This window comes from Medicago sativa, chromosome 1 (assembly GCF_051527215.1).
Source record: "Medicago sativa cultivar Bolivia chromosome 1, Bolivia_mono, whole genome shotgun sequence".
In the NCBI taxonomy this organism is placed as follows: domain Eukaryota; kingdom Viridiplantae; phylum Streptophyta; class Magnoliopsida; order Fabales; family Fabaceae; genus Medicago; species Medicago sativa.
The window spans coordinates 8,177,209-8,193,359 of record NC_140749.1 but is presented as its reverse complement, the minus strand read 5'-3'; the positions used below and the strand labels follow the sequence as shown (position 1 = coordinate 8,193,359).

Below are 16,151 nucleotides of genomic sequence, written 5' to 3'. Positions count from 1 at the left end.
AGGCGTCTGTGCCAGATACTGGAAGCAAGACCAGCAAAGTGAGAGGGAGAGGTGACTGGATAGAGATCTCCGAGGCTATTACATCTCATGCGAGAAATCCCCGTCTGAAAGTCAAATATCGAGAAACCAAATGGGTCAAATGACACAGAAACATTATTGTCAGTTGTGAGTTGTCGCACAGAAATCAAATTTTTAATAATTTATGGTGTGTGTAAAACATTGTTAAGGTTTAAGGGTTTCTGTTTGTGAGATGTAGGTAAAGTTGTGTGACCAGACCCTTGAATTGGGATACCTTGTCCACTACCAACAATCAGTTTCTGATTTAAATGACTCAAATTAGAATAAGACGAGAGATTACCTTGCGATGCGGCTGTATGGGACGAAGCTCCAGTGTCCATGTACCATGTGCTATCCGGAGGAGTGAGAGACATGGTATGCATAGCAGCTGCAATGTCAGTGGGTGCTGGTGAAACCGTAGCAGTGTGAGCCTGAGGGCGCTGACCTAGAATGCCCGGCTGACTTGAAGGACCGGTGGGACGAGTCCACTGAGATGTAGGATAAGGGCAGGGAGGCACACCCCAAGGAGGTGGGGTCCAACCCCAAGGAGACCAGGGTGGATACTGCTGCTGCCAGGGCTGAGAAGGCCAAGAAGAAGCTGCTGCCGCAGGTCCAAAGGGGCCATCGGAGCGTGAACCACCACGCTGTCCACGCCCTCTTGGGCGATTCTGATTGTTGCGGTTGTGTCCAGATCTAGAGCGGTTGTTCTGACGACGATTTGAGTGCTGCTGAGAGGAGTCATCAGAGTCTTTTGGAGCTGCAGTGTGCAAGGCAGTATGAGAACTAGTGTTGTGCATTTTTGCCAAGCCGGATTCCTCCAAGGTAAGCATGGATCGCGCCTGAAAGAATGATGGCAATGGATTACTTTGGCGGATTAAGGTGGCAACCCCGCGGTACGGCTCAGAAAGACCAGACACCAGCTGAAGGACCAGACGGTGACTGCTGACTAGGGATGGCAATTGGACCCAAGCCCATTGGGTACCCGCAAAAAATACCCACGATGGGCGGGTAAATACCCGCATTATTGGGTATGGGCCTGGGCACGGGTAATTACCCACAAATTTGAACGGGTATGGGTGCGGGTGCGGGCACTCTAGTGCCCACCCCGCCCCATGCCCACACATTATATACACCATGCGAATAATTTTATTTATATTAAAGTTAGTTAATTAATCCTAAGTCTTTGATATTTTTTGTAATATGCACTTGTTTTTTATATTTTAGATGCTTTTTATTTGGCCAAATAATATGATGCGTAATATTTTATATGTTGATTTAGAAGATTTCATATCATATTTTAATTATGTTGTGATATTTTTTGGTATTTATTATCTTTTTGTTGTGAAAGTGCGGGTAATGGGTGCGGGTACGGGCACTTAGATACCCATAGGGTATGGGGACGGGTACCAAACTTGTTGCCCACGAGGGTATGGGCCCGGGTATGGGGATTTTTTTAAAACGCGGGTATGGGGATGGGCACTATGGTACCCTGCCCAATGGGTACCCATTGCCATCCCTACTGCTGACAGGTGCTCCAACGTTTTTCAACTGATCAGAAAGTTGCTTGAGACGTTGACAATAGGCAGAAACATTTGGAAAATCCTCCATGCGAGTGGATGAGAAATCTTGCTCAAGAGCAACTGCACGTGAGTTTTGATTATCCTCAAAGATGTCAGCCAAACGTTTCCAGGCAGCCATGGCAGTGGATCCTTTTTCCATAATGGTGGTAAGGAGATCAAAAGAGATGGTGGAATAAATCCATTGAAGAACCGTTGAATCGAGAATTGTCCACATTTCAAAACTAGCATCAGTGGAAGCAGGCTTCTCTTTTCCAGGTTGAGGAATAATGTGATCGACAACCTTGTGGGCACGAGCATGAATCTCAAACAATTCAGCCCACATGGCGTAGTGATCCTTCTCCATTTCTAGCACAAAGGGAATGCTATTTTTTATATTGGTCACGGCAAGGGCCGGATGAAAATCAGGTTTTGCCGAATTGGAGGTCGCGGCAGTGGTGGAGGACACGGCGGCGGACGACGACATGGCAGGAGAGGAAGACATGGTGTGGCAGCAATGGGTTGCGCAAGAGAGAGGCACGACACGAGAGAAAGCTGCTAGTTGGTTTGGCTAAGGAAGACGCTTGAGCGGCAGTGGGCGGCTCAAGGGAGTAGGAAGCGGCGGCCTTGGTTGAAGAAAGTGGCGGCGGCTGTAAGGAAGAAAGAGATAGGTTACTGGAAATTAGACTCGTGATACCATGAAGGAAATCAATTCCGTGCCTTTCATTGATAATGATCAAGAGTACATATAGTTACAATAGGTAGAGTCAAACCTAGGAAAATAATTACAAAATAATGGAGAGTAATTACCTAATAATAACTAACATAATGACATAAAGTCAAGCAATAATTATTAACATAATTACATAAAGTCATATTCTATCAGAAACTTCAAAATGTAATTTTTGCAAAATTATGATAGTTCGTTGTGCGTCCATAGATCCAAACATGCACTTGGACACTCTACCATTGTCACCAAACACCCTCCACTACTGATATTATTGCCCTTTACCAAACTACTTCTATCACATTAAAAAATTATCAACATATTTGTTTTCCTATCAGTTCTAAACATATTGAAATTAATATAATCATGTACACACAAAACAGTAAAAAAGAAACTGCATTCAAACATGTCCTGCTCGAATTCCTACACATGTTTTATCTTTGAATGTTCGACTTGTAAACGTTAACCAATTAATCCAATGTCCACAAAGCGGTGAACATACTTCTCAAATAAGATTATCTCCAATTGAACCAGAGATGTAAATTTACCGAATAAAGAGTAGACGCAAAGTAGTATTACTACGAGTACTAATACAAATAAATATGCAATACTTCATATCATTGCTGATTTTCAATCTATAAAAAAAAATCACAAAGAGATTCCTCTTATATAACATATATGGTTCATTCACTGGTCATAACAAGCCAGAACTCAGAAATACAAAGCTTGAAGACTCGGAATCTGAATCGCAGGCCGGTCGGACAAAATCCAAATTCCAAACCTCGCCAATTTACGGAACAACAAACATCTCACCAGCAATTTGTCACGCCAGAACTCTGCTACGATGAAAACTTATATATAATAACCAGCATTATGTCTTCCAATAACCCTTAGACCCATTAACGAAGTACACTAACAAGGCATAAAACCCAAGACATCAACAAAATAATACCAACACCCCAAAGGGCTTGAACGCCATGCAGCCAAGACAACTACAGATGATAAAAATACGAAATTAATGCAACACTAGCAGTCCAGCAAGCAAGATACAACGTCAAACAGACCCCAAAACGCCACAACACTGCAGCAGAACTAGAACATCAGAGCAGGACCGGAACAGCTGAAGGTCAGAAGAAAGCAACAGCTGAACTAACCCCTTTGACTTCAACCAAAATACACCAATGCACTTTTTCTTTCTGATTGTTGAATGAAATATTTATATATTTATATCTGGAGTTTGAAGATTCTGTTGAATACATAGTTACATATCTCCAGGCTCAGTTTGTCCAAACTATGTAAGAATCAAAGATGTATCAAATGAAGAACCAAGAGTGATGGCAAGTAAGTAGTAACTATCAAAACATAACTAAATACACTTTATTCATCAGGGTTAACGTTACAAGGCATGCAAAAGGAACTAGAGTCCATCTAGTGTCCACATGCTATGTTGAATAATTCCATGGCTTTAAAGTTAAACTTGTAAAAAAACTAGCAAAATATTAGGATTTTCTTTTCATATTAAACTGAATCTTCAATTTCTAGGCTCCATGCCTTTACCGGGAGAAGCATAACTACACATAAGAAATTACGCAGAAAAATCCTAAAACATCTTCCATGCCGATCTGAAATCCTATGTCCAAACAAAAGGAAAAAACCTGAAGACCCTGAATAAAAAATATTTACTATACAAAACTTAAATGTTGAGATTGTATGCATATAATTATCACAGTCTAGTTGTGTCCTCTCATCAGATGTTGTTGGTAATGGTACCGATTAGTCAAATTGCGGTCCACTTCCCTCTTTCTTAACGAGAGGGACCCCTCGTGATGGTGTGTAACTACCACAACCAAAATATGCTTTCCTATCTTTAAAAATGAAAATTTCATCTTGCGAACAAAGAGATAATTCAAATTCTGTCCACAATGATGTTATCCAGTGCATACAGTAGCAGGAAACAAATATCCCAACATGCCCATATATAGTTATACATTCTGATAATAATCATATAGACTTTTCTCAATATAAGCCACATGCTCGATATACAATTGAATTAACCTAAGCAATAATAAAATAGAATATTCACACAATCGTTTATTATAAAACAACATATAACATATGAACATAAATTCAGACAAGTGAATGATGCAAGAGAAACTTACTTTCAAAAAATTGGAACTAAGCTTTCAACATAATCTTCGGACTCGTTCAAATATACATCATCCAAATATTCATAATCAACATCGCTGGTTCTATTATCGGCAGTAGTTCTACATGCAATAATCTCTGTTCGCTTAGTTCTGTTATCTCTCCTATTGTAGAGAATTGTTTCAAATTCTTGATTGATCTTAAGTATAAGGGTATCACCATCCTCAGAAAGAAATAATGGCTTCAATTGAAAATATGTTCCGTCATCACGGCTAATGTCATAATCTATTAGAAGATCATGATAACTAATTTTAAGCAATTGAGTCCAAGAATCTTCAACTCCAAACTTCTTATTCTGCCAGATACAGAAATCGGTTTCCCTATGGAAATAAGAAAAACAAAGGCAGCCCCCCAACACACTAATAGTTGGCAAGTAAAGCGGACCTTTATCAAAGCCATGAGGCACCATGTATTGATTGTATGTCTCCGTCCCCAAATCAAGAGAAACAATAGTAAATTGTTCAATAATGTGGTTGTGAATAGCCAACCAGTTCAGAGTGCCACTCAAATACACATAATCGACATAATCGGCACCAAGGTCCAAACTTAAAGGAGCAAAAGGAAAACTTTCAATATTTCTCCAAACACGATCACCACCCAAATTGAGAATTTTCGCCAAACACGGAGCCAGTGCTTAAATTCGCCATCAGCGAAAAGAATCAAACCATTACAGGAACCAACTATAAAAGAGGCTTCTGGAAAATCTTTGAAGTTCAGATTGTGAGAGTGAGAATCGTTATAAACGGTGAAGGAAGGGTTTTCGAATATACTATCGACGGGGTATCTAACGACCCTGTATTCCTCCTCAATATCATCATTTAAGTATTCGTGCTTTGTGATTATTGTTAAGAGTGAAGAGTTTAGTTTTTGTGATTGTGATTTCTGGAGGTGCAATTTCACAAAAGTTGGATCGAAAATTAGGGTTTTCCAAGACTTACACACGCATCTAAATTGGAGAAGAGATCTAACAGGGAGAAATGAAAGTACCTCAGCGATGAGATCGTCGGAGAGGTTCGCCGGCGACCGAGTCATCGTAGATCGTTGTGAGGACTGAAAGGAGAAATACGATAATGAGAGCTTTCTTTCTTTCTTCAGAAAAGTTTTACCCCAACTCTACAATTATATCTTAACCCCACAAAACATTCATATTTCCAACTTTCGACGACACAACGGTCTTAATAATCGTAACCTTAACTTGGTGTGATAATGAATGTAAAGGTCTGAGATTCGAAACATCGATCACCGCAAAAAGAAAATCTATCTATTATATATTATATATATGAGAAAACAAATGCCTACCAAAATTATTTAACTGTCCTTTTCTCTAACTTTTTTTACTTCACATTTTTTCAACTTACTAAGGTTAAAATTGGTAATTCAAGTTCCAAGAAGGCTTCACAATTCTTTTGTCAATCTGGACTAACATACCCTTGTCACAAACACTAACATAACTAAAGCAAAATCAACTTTTTAAGGCTATTTTAGATATTTCGCAACTAAACTCAATTTTCTCACTTTTATCTAATCTCTCTTAATATAAGAAGGGAAGATGTTGTGGAAAATTTATTATTACCCTAGGCTGGTTGCTTGACAAATCACACAATTGAGGGTAAAAGTTGTCTAAAAATTACTTTATTGAACTAAATGACCACAATTAACTATGATGATGTCATGTAACAACTAAAAGCATTTGGTTTAGTTTATTTGCTCTACAAAAACACCATTTCCCTTACATTGCAACTAGATAAATTACTTTTGCATCAGCTTTTATGTCTTTAACCAATGCTGCAAGTTGTACTCTTGGGGGCAAAAATTCAAATTTCAAATTTCAAATTTCAAATACTCTTTTATATATCATCCAATACTTCTTCACTATTATATCATTCTCCCTTTTTCTTCTTTCATTGTTTTTATGAGTACTTTTTTTTCTTCTCAATTTTTTCTAACAACCATTTTTTTCATCTCTGTTTTGCAGAAAAATCTTGAACACATGAAGATAAATGAAACTTCTTTTATCTTCACAAAGGTATGAAGATGATAATGAACTCATTTTTTAGTTGTGCATTGTCTTTAATTTTTTTTCCTCTTCATACCAAATCTCTATAACATGTTAAATGAAGCTTCTACATGAATGCAAAAGAAACAGTATACATATAAGAGGAAATAAAACAATGAATAACGGGGAGAAGTGAGTGAACACATTTTATATCGTTTGCATCTTCTTATCTTTGATATCTCTACTTCATATATGTTACAAGAATGTTGAATGATCATCTTGTGTCTCCAGCAAACTATAATACAAGAAGAAAAGCACATATAAGTTGAAAGAAAAGCACAAGTAAGTAAATGATGAGAAAACATGGGTAAGTGAATGATCCTTTCTATTTTTTTCTTCCATTTCTATTGTTTTGAAAAATAAATATAACTAATTTGTCAAAATAAAAGTTCAAGAAATAAAATAAAATCTACATAAAATACATGTTTGGACACATTTCTACTTTCATTCATAGACATGCTTTCTTGTGTTACAAAATCAAATGCTCAAATATCAATTCTTCAAATGCTAATCTCATTATTTGTCATTGTCATCTTTAATTTGTTTTAATAGTGGATATATTTTTACTTTGTAGGAAAGTTGAACATGGTTCTTATCTCTCCAAGAAACATCAAAGAGGGTAAATAAATGATGAAAAACAGGCAGAAGAAAATAATTGGTTCGATAATTGTAGAACCACTGTGGTAACCATGATTCCAAATCAAAACAGTTCCCAAACCATGTATAAAGTGTTGCTACCTAAAAATTTGAATTTTTTTGTTGCAGATAGATGAACTAGGAGATAAATACATGTCAACAGTGCCTTGAGGATAATGGAACTGTTTTTCTTTTCTTTTCTTCAAAACACAAAGATAAATGGTCTTTTTATGCAAACCTATTTCTAGAGATTCAACAAAAGTTGCTGTATAAAAAAATACACTATTTAAGCACTATTTTTAGTTATTATATAATAAAAATAAATGTCATGCTCACATATTTTTTTCTAGACAACAGATATGGAAATAAAAATATTATGCATTCATTACTTTATTTATGTTATGCAAAAGAACAAATAATACATCCGATTTTAATTCATTGTAAAAACAAAATTACACATGACTGTACAGATAGCACAATTTTAACTTTCCATTCTTTGTTTTTTTTTTCACATTTTAAAAAAGAAAACAAAAAATTGAAACAACAAACCAAAAGTCATTCTAACATTTACTCTTCAAAAATATTCCTGTTAGTATAGAGATTGACTATTTTTTAATTTAGTTTTTTTTTTGTGTGTGTATTTCAATTCAATTCCTCTACTTTTTTCCTTGAAAAGTTATTATCTCTTCAAGCGATGTTTAGATAAAGCAAAAATCCATGAAAGGAAAAAGGAAATATCATAATTTTTTTTTTTACCATGAATAACTAACTACTCAGGTACAAATGTTAGAGGAAAATTCGAATTTATCATCTCTAAATAAAATTAAAACTCTAATCAAAACTAAAATAAAATGGCAGAAAATAAAATGGCAGAATGATGAAAGAAAGAAGGAAGTAAAAAAAATAAAAAATTGATGAAGTGAAAGTAAAAGAGGTTAATAGAGACATAAGATGTGAAGAACTTGACCTTTATTGATACACCAACCCAGAAATTGATGAAGGAAAGTAAAAGAGGTGAATAGAAAGAAAAACTTGACCTTCATTAATACATCAACCCATATTTTAGACCATAACACAATGGTGGCTGCAATTTCCGACGCGGTGGTCGTCGATGAAGGTATCTCAGATTAATGATTTTCTTCGTGGGCTTTGTAGAGGAGATAAAGGAGATTCTTTCTATGGTGTTGATTTTTCAAAATATTGTCTATGTTGGTCGAGATCTAGCCGAGAAGGTGGTGGATGAGATGTTTAAAAATCTACCGGATCTGAAAATAAATTTAATCTACCGGATAGAAGAGAAAAAATAGATGAAGATTTGAGGGTAACTCGGCCAAAGGCGGTCGGAAATGAAATATGGAGGTTGTGAACAGTGTTGCGGCAGCTAGGGTTTACGAAGGGGAGGAGAGCTTCACAAGATTCATTTTGTTGAGGAAAGAGAAATAAATTACCAAATGAGTGTCTCTGTAAAAAAAAAGTATAAGAGAATAAGAGAGATAAAATTAATTAAAAAAAACTTTAAAATGGAGCTTATTCAAAAGAAGAAAAAAAATAAAATCAAGAGTGCTACAGGTCTATTTTTTAGGAAAGTGTGCTACAGATCTTTTTTAATTTTTTTGATGAAGAAAGTGTGCTACAGGTCTATAAGAATTAAATTAAGAGTATTTCTTTCTCTTTTTTTTTTTGTCGAAAAATCAAGAGTATTTTTAAAAAATAAAAAATAAAAATTAAGAGTACTAATAGCATCATCGTTGGTATCATTCTCAAAAAAGTCCAAAAGAAGAAGAAAAAAACTATGATATATGGATTAAATTGTGAACAACATAACTACTATACCCAAGTTATTTATTATCCTTTCCTTTTAAAAAAAATTATTTATTATATACTCCATCCGGCCACATTTATAAGCAAAAAAAAAACTTTTTAAGTTCATTGAATATTTAATGTATCCGGTCTATATATTGGTCAAATACATTAATCATTCAATAAATTTAAAAAGTTGTATTTTGCTTATAAATGTGACTGGAGGAAGTATGAGATAGTTTGTTGGTGATACAAATTTTAAAATAAATATATACTCTTTTTTGTCCTATTTATTAAAGACATTTAGATAAACAAAATGAATAAGTTGTCATTAATAAATGAGACAAGTTGTCACCGCTCAAAACTTAAAAAAAAACATTATTATACACACGACATGTTGTCATTGATAACAAAAATTAATATAATTATTATACACGAGACAAGTCATCAAAGATATAAATTTTAAAATATTTATTACATGCGGGGAAAGTTGTCGGTGAGACATATTTTGAAATAAATATTATACATTAGACAAGTTGTCGCTACTAAAACTTTAAAATAATTGTTATACACGGTACAAGTTCTCACTTATATTTCCGTATAGCAATGAATTATTGTTTGCAGAATGATACAAATTTTAAAATAAATGTTATACATCGAACAAGTTGCCACTAATAAAAGTTTAAAATAATTGTTATACACAAAACAAGTCCTCGCTGTTGCAAATTTTAAAGTAATTATTATAATCATTTTTTTTGAAAGAATAATTATTATAATCATGACAAGTCGTCATTGATATAAATTTTAAAATAATTGTTATACCTTAGACAAATTGTGGGTGATACAAATATTAAAATAAGTATTACACATAAGACAAGTCTTCATTACTAAGAGCATTATTATACACAGGCTAAGTCATCGTTAATTAACAACTACTTCTAATAACAATAATAACAATAACAATATATATAAATCGAAGTTCACCAAAATTTCATAATTGTCATTATTACTACACATTATCTTCTTAATTTCATGTGCATAATGGGCATTTTGCAAAATTTAATTTATTTATTTTTAAAAAACTAATTATGGATAGTGGTCATCATAAGTGAAACTATTTCCACCGATTACTATTATTTATTTTGATGAACTTTGTTTTTTATATAAATTGTTAGTAAAATTAGATGCTTTCTCCATTTTTTTTAATCATAATATAAAGTGAAAAACTAACTTAAAATTTTTAAAAATAGTAATATACGCGATACTGATTTGATGGTAGTGAAGCAGACTTCTATTCATAATTGTCCTTATTAAAACTCATTATCTTCTTAATTTTTTTGAGGAAATCTTCTTAATTTTATGTGTTAACTTTAAAAGATTTATTATACACGAAACAAGTTGTCACTGTTAACTTTAAAAATTATTATTATACACGGGCGAAGTTGTCACTGATATAAATATACTAGCATCTAATTCTACTACTACTACTACTACTACTACTACTAATAATAATAATAATAATAATAATAATAATAATAATAATAATAATAATAATAATAATAATAATAATATATAAAAATCAAAGTCCACCGAAATTTCAAAATCGTCGTTATTAAAACTCATTATCTTCTTAATATAATGTGCATAATGGTCATTTTATAAAATTAAATTTATTTCTTTATTAAAACTAATTACGGAATATGATAATAACAAGTGTAACTAATTTTCACTGATAACTATGGAACTGATTTATTTATTTTGATGGACTTTGATTTTTATATACTCCCTCCGTACTTATATGTAAACACCCATTTGACTAAAAATTTGTACCTAAATGTAACCCCCTTTCCAAATTCCTAGATGCATTTATTATTTTTTTTCCCAAACATACTCCTAATTAATACTATCAACTTATCTTGAAATATGAAAAGTTAAATTTAATACACATAGAAACAAATGACAATTTGGTAATATTAACACATAAATTAGACACAATAATTACACTGACAACTTTTCTTAAGAAATGTGAAAAAAGCAAAAGGGGTATAGATATAGGGACGGAGGGAGTATATTGTTAGTAGCATTATATGCATACTCCATCTTTTAATCATAATATAAGTGAAAAACTAACTTAAACATTTAAAAAATCAGTATTATATGCGATACATGTTATCATTGAGTGCACATTTAAAATAATTATAACAAAATAGACAAGTTGTCGCTGATATGAATTTCAAGATAATTATTAACCACGTGACATGTCATCACTGATATATATTATAAAAGATTTATTATACACGAAACAAGCTGTCACTGTTAGCTTTAAAAATTATTATTATATACAGGAGAAGTCGTCACTGATATAAATATACCAGCATCTAATTCTACTAACAATAATAATAATAATAATATATAAAAATTAAAGTCCGCCAAAATTTCAAAATCGTCGTTATTAAAACTCATTATCTTCTTAATTTCATGTGCATAATGGTCATTTTACAAAATTATATTTATTTCTATATTAAAACTAATTACGGAATATGATAATAACAAGCGTAACTAATTTTCACTGATAATTATGGAACTAATTTATTTATTTTGATGGACTTTGATTTTTATATATATTGTTAGTAGCATTATATGCATACTCCCTCTTTTAATCATGATATAAGTGAAAAACTAACTTAAACATTTAAAAAAGCAGTATTATACGCGATACATGTTATTATTGAGTACAAATTTAAAATAATTATAACAAAATAGAAAAGTTGTCGCTGATATAAATTTGAAGATAATTATTAATCACGTGACATGTCATCAATGATAGATACTATAAAGGATTTATTATACACAAAACAAGTTGTCAGTGTTAGCTTTAAAAATTATTATTATACATGGGCGAAGTCGTCAATGATATAAATCTACTAACATCTACGTCTACTAATAATTACTTTTATACACGGGCACTAATAATTACTTTTATACACGGGCGAAGTCGTCACTGATGCAAATCTACTAACATCTACTTCTACTAACAATAATAAAAATATATAAAAATCGAAGTCCACCAAAATTCCATAATCGTCCTTATTAAAACTCATTATCTTCTTAATTCAATGTGTTAATTTTAAAAGATTTATTATACATGAAACAAGTTATCGTTGTTAACTTCAAAAATTATTATTATACACGGGCGAAGTCGTCACTAATACAAATCTACTAACATCTACTTCTACTAACAATATATAAAAATTGAAGTTTAGCAAAATTTCACAATCCTTCTTATCAAAACTCATGATCTCCTTAATTTCATGTGCATAATGATTATTTTGCAAAAATTAATTTATTTGTTTTTATAAAATTAATTACGAATAATGGTCATCACAAGTATGACTTTGCATTTTTTATAAAGCACAACTTATGTGACAACCTCATATTATGTGGAGATAATAGAGAAAATGAAAATTTCAACATCATTGTCAATAATGATCGCAAATTAATTGTGCAAAAAAAATGATCGCAAATTAACTACACAAATTGGACAAAAGTGGGATAACTTCTCGTGAATCGTTGAATTCCGACAGAGATGCACTGTCAGATTTAAATTTTCTATCAACAATTATTGTTGTGTTTGTCATGTATTTCGTATAAAATAGGACTATGTAGGTTATTTTCTATTAGTATATTTATGACTATTTATTCCTAAAATTGTACCAATGCATTAACGTTGCATCTCAATTGTCTTTTCCACATTTTAATTTTAATTAACATTAAGTATCTTCTACTAATTCAAAAAAGTTTAATATACCATCAAACATATAATACACAAATAATTCGACATTTACATTACATTGACATGCAATTCAAATTCAATTATATCAAAACTTTTATTAAAATTTAATGATCTTTTACAAATAACAAACATTTACTGTACCCGTGCGTCAGCACGGGTTTGTTACTAGTTCAACTTTACAACTTTTGAAGATTTGAATTTGAATTTCAAATTTCAAACTTCATTGATTCATTTTATATTCCATCCTTTACCTTCTCTTTTTAAAAAAGTTTATCTTCATTTCTCTCCTCTCTCCTTCTCATCTTCAACTATATTATTGCTTTTTGTAATTTTCTTTTCATTTCTGTCATCTCCCATCTTCTACTACCAATTTTTTTTTTTTGTTGAAAACATAGAAATTGAAAGACACAATATGAAGCCAATGACCAACAAAGATCATTCGCAAATCATGGCATCAAGGTACCACTAAACAATTCCATAGGGTGTTATGTTTTTTTCCTTATTTTCTTTTCTTTATTATTTTTAACAAATTATTGTCTTCTTCAACTTCATCAAACATACAAATATGATGACATTCTTTTTTTATATAATGAATAGTGTTACTAACATTTTTTTTTTATTTCTTCTAATATGAATTATTTTCATATTATGTTTTTCCTTTTCAAGAAGGATGCACAAGAAAACATATTATGAAATTCATCTTCAAGAATAAATACATGGTAAGCTAATGAGATTTTTCAGCTATGTTACTTTTTTTTCTCTCCATCAAAAGTGTTTTCTAACATTTTATTTAATTTATTTTGCAGGAAACTTATTCTTCTTTTACCAAATCTTATGTCTTTTTATTAAATTATAAATACCATTAAACAAATTTCTTTTTATTTTCCAACAAAAAAGTTTTCTTTGTTTTAATCAAAAGAAAAGTCTTTTATTTTTACTAAACAAAAAAAAACTGAAGATAAAATATGAATATATATATATATATATATATATATATATATATATATATATATATATATATATATATATATCAGATCCAAAAAACATAAACGGATTCATTGATCTATAAAGAAGAAGGAAGAGAAGAAACTGTATTGTATATTTACTTAAAAGAAAATGAGATCTAATCTTATCATTTGATTGTTGTTATTGTTGTTATTGCTGCAAGTATGAGAGAAAAGAACTGACTCGTCCCGATCATGTGAAGAAAGATGTACAAATAGAAAAAGAACTAGATGCACCATTAACTCCGGCAACGGTGGAGGCAGATCCCGGCGTGGTGGTTGCCGGCGAAGTGTCTCTGCTAACCATTCTTTTATGTGGTTTTTGATGTAGTATTTAAAAGAAACAAGATGATTGAATTTACCGGAAAATATTAGTGAATACGGAGGACTCAACTTATCTCAAATTAAATAATGGGTTTTGTAAAGGAGAATGAGATGATTAGAATTTTGATTTTTGTTTTCTTAAACTGTTGCCTGAAATTGTAGAAAATGAAGAGAGAAGGTGGGGCTTGTGGTGGTTTGTGTGGGAGAGAAAAACCGTGAGAAAGAAGGAGAAAGAAAGGGGAGTTGTTGAGAGGAAGGGATTGTGAGAGAAAGAAAATAGAAAACTGAAAAATAAATAATGTTGTGATCTTTCACTTCCTTTTTCAGTTTTGCAATTAATATTAAAAATAAATAATTAAATAACAATAAATACTAATAATTTTTTTGTTGAATGCGATGATGCCAAAATCATCCAAAGAGTGCATAATTGTTACACGGGACCCAATTTGAACACTAATTTAATGTATACAAATACATAAGCAACTTAACGACTGTCAAATATATTGTATTGTCCTTGCATAATACTTCTGTTTGTTTTGATGATTCAATTTCGAGGGTTAATTCTTACTAATCTAATGTATATACATATACATATACATAAGAAACTTAACGACTACCAAAGTTATTGTATTGTCTTAACCTAATACACCCTCCGGTCACTATTATAAGCAAAAATTAACATTTTAGATTCATTCATTAAATGATGTATGTAGTCTATAATAAAGACTACATACATCATTTAATGAATGAACCTAGAATGTTGATTTTTGCTTATAATAGTGACCGGAGGGTGTACTTTGGTTTGATTTGATAACTCAGTTTTGAAGATTAATTCTGATATTTGCTAATGAAATAAAATAATATTTTATAGAAATACTCCCTCCGGTCCTATTATATGAAACAAATTGGTCAACAAAAATTTATGTACTTGGTCCAATTTTTTCACTCGATACATCAACTTTTGTTGACCAAATTTCTATTTTAAATAGAAAAGGAGGAAGTATTATATTAATTTATTATTTTTGAAAATACTTCATATAAAATTTTCACTACTAAAATTACTCAAATAATGTATAATTGATACATGGGACGCAATTTGATCACTGAGCTAATGTATACAAATACATAAGAAACTTATTGACTACCAAACCTATTGTCTTGCCCCTTGCCTAATACTTCACTTTGCTCTTTTTTTTTTTTGACGTTGAAAATAATTTCATTAACGAAAGTCTGACAATAAATTAAATGCCAAGACTGCAGAAATACTTCTCTTTGCTTTGATAAATCAGTTTGAGGGTTAATTATGATATTTGCTAATAAAATAAACTATGAGTTTATAAAAATACTATATAATTTTTTTTTTTATAAAAAACTCCATATAAAATCTCTACTACCATCCAAAGGGTGTATCATAGATATACATAAGAAACTTAACGACTGCCAAAGTTATTGTATTGTCCTAACCTAATACTTTGGTTTGTTTTGATAACTCAATTTTGAGGATTAATTTTGTTATTTGCTAATAAAATGAACTAAGAGTTTATAAAAATACTATATAAAAAAAACTCCATATAAAATTTCCACTATCAAAATTATCCAAAGAATGTATAACTCATACACGGGATTCAATTTGAACACTAATCTAATGTATACATATAAATAAGAAACTTAAAGAGTGCCAAAGTTATTATGTTGTCCTAACCTAATGCTTTGGTTTGATTTACTAACTCAATTTTGAGGATTAATTATGATATTTGCTAATAAGATGAGCTAAGAGTTTAGAAAAATACTATATAAAAAAAAACTCCATATAAAATTTCCACTACCAAAATCATTCGAGAGTGTATAATTGATACACGGGACCGAATTTGAACACTACGCTAACGTATACATAAGAAACTTGGAACGTCAAAGTTATTGTGTTGTCCTAACCTAATACTTTGGTTTGCTTTAATAACTCAGTTTTGAGGATTAATTCTGATATTTGTTAATA

General features: G+C 31.4%; 1 protein-coding gene, 3 long non-coding RNA genes and 1 pseudogene across 6 annotated transcripts; 2 read left to right on the top strand and 3 right to left on the bottom strand.

Moving 5' to 3' along the window:
• Positions 1-195: 195 nt before the first annotated feature.
• On the bottom strand, positions 196-2,383 carry LOC146952293 (uncharacterized). The gene is made up of 2 exons (XM_085700772.1): positions 1,578-2,383; positions 196-1,003 (listed from the first exon to the last, which is right to left on the bottom strand). The coding sequence occupies exons 1-2, from the start codon at positions 2,116-2,118 to the stop codon at positions 201-203; spliced, it is 1,344 nt and encodes a 447-aa protein (XP_085556898.1). The 5' UTR covers positions 2,119-2,383; the 3' UTR covers positions 196-200.
• Positions 2,384-2,928: 545 nt separating this feature from the next.
• LOC146952292 (F-box/kelch-repeat protein At3g23880-like) lies at positions 2,929-6,065 on the bottom strand (annotated as a pseudogene). The gene is made up of 2 exons (XR_015005708.1): positions 4,500-6,065; positions 2,929-3,631 (listed from the first exon to the last, which is right to left on the bottom strand). The product of XR_015005708.1 is annotated as an F-box/kelch-repeat protein At3g23880-like (transcript).
• Positions 6,066-8,702, bottom strand: LOC146952290 (uncharacterized). The gene is made up of 2 exons (XR_015005714.1): positions 8,205-8,702; positions 6,066-6,836 (listed from the first exon to the last, which is right to left on the bottom strand). It is a non-coding gene; the product is annotated as an uncharacterized LOC146952290 (long non-coding RNA).
• LOC146952291 (uncharacterized) lies at positions 6,436-7,562 on the top strand. Its single transcript, XR_015005722.1, has 3 exons — positions 6,436-6,571; positions 6,833-6,908; positions 7,176-7,562. It is a non-coding gene; the product is annotated as an uncharacterized LOC146952291 (long non-coding RNA).
• Positions 8,703-13,001: 4,299 nt separating the features above from the next.
• LOC146952289 (uncharacterized) lies at positions 13,002-14,301 on the top strand. 2 transcript variants are annotated; one of them, XR_015005697.1, is made up of 3 exons: positions 13,002-13,289; positions 13,497-13,549; positions 13,999-14,301. It is a non-coding gene; the product is annotated as an uncharacterized LOC146952289 (long non-coding RNA). The 2 variants fall into 2 exon arrangements; XR_015005694.1 differs by lacking the exon at positions 13,002-13,289 and having other exon boundaries at positions 13,474-13,549.
• Positions 14,302-16,151: the final 1,850 nt, after the last annotated feature.

Coding starts and splice junctions, on each gene's coding strand:
- LOC146952293 (XM_085700772.1), bottom strand. CDS start 2,118: ATGTCTTCCTCTCCTGCCATGTCGTCGTCCGCCGCCGTGTCCTCCACC. Junction 1,004..1,577: donor CGTTGGAGCACCTGTCAGCA/GTAGGGATGGCA, acceptor TGCCATCCCTAG/TCAGCAGTCACCGTCTGGTC.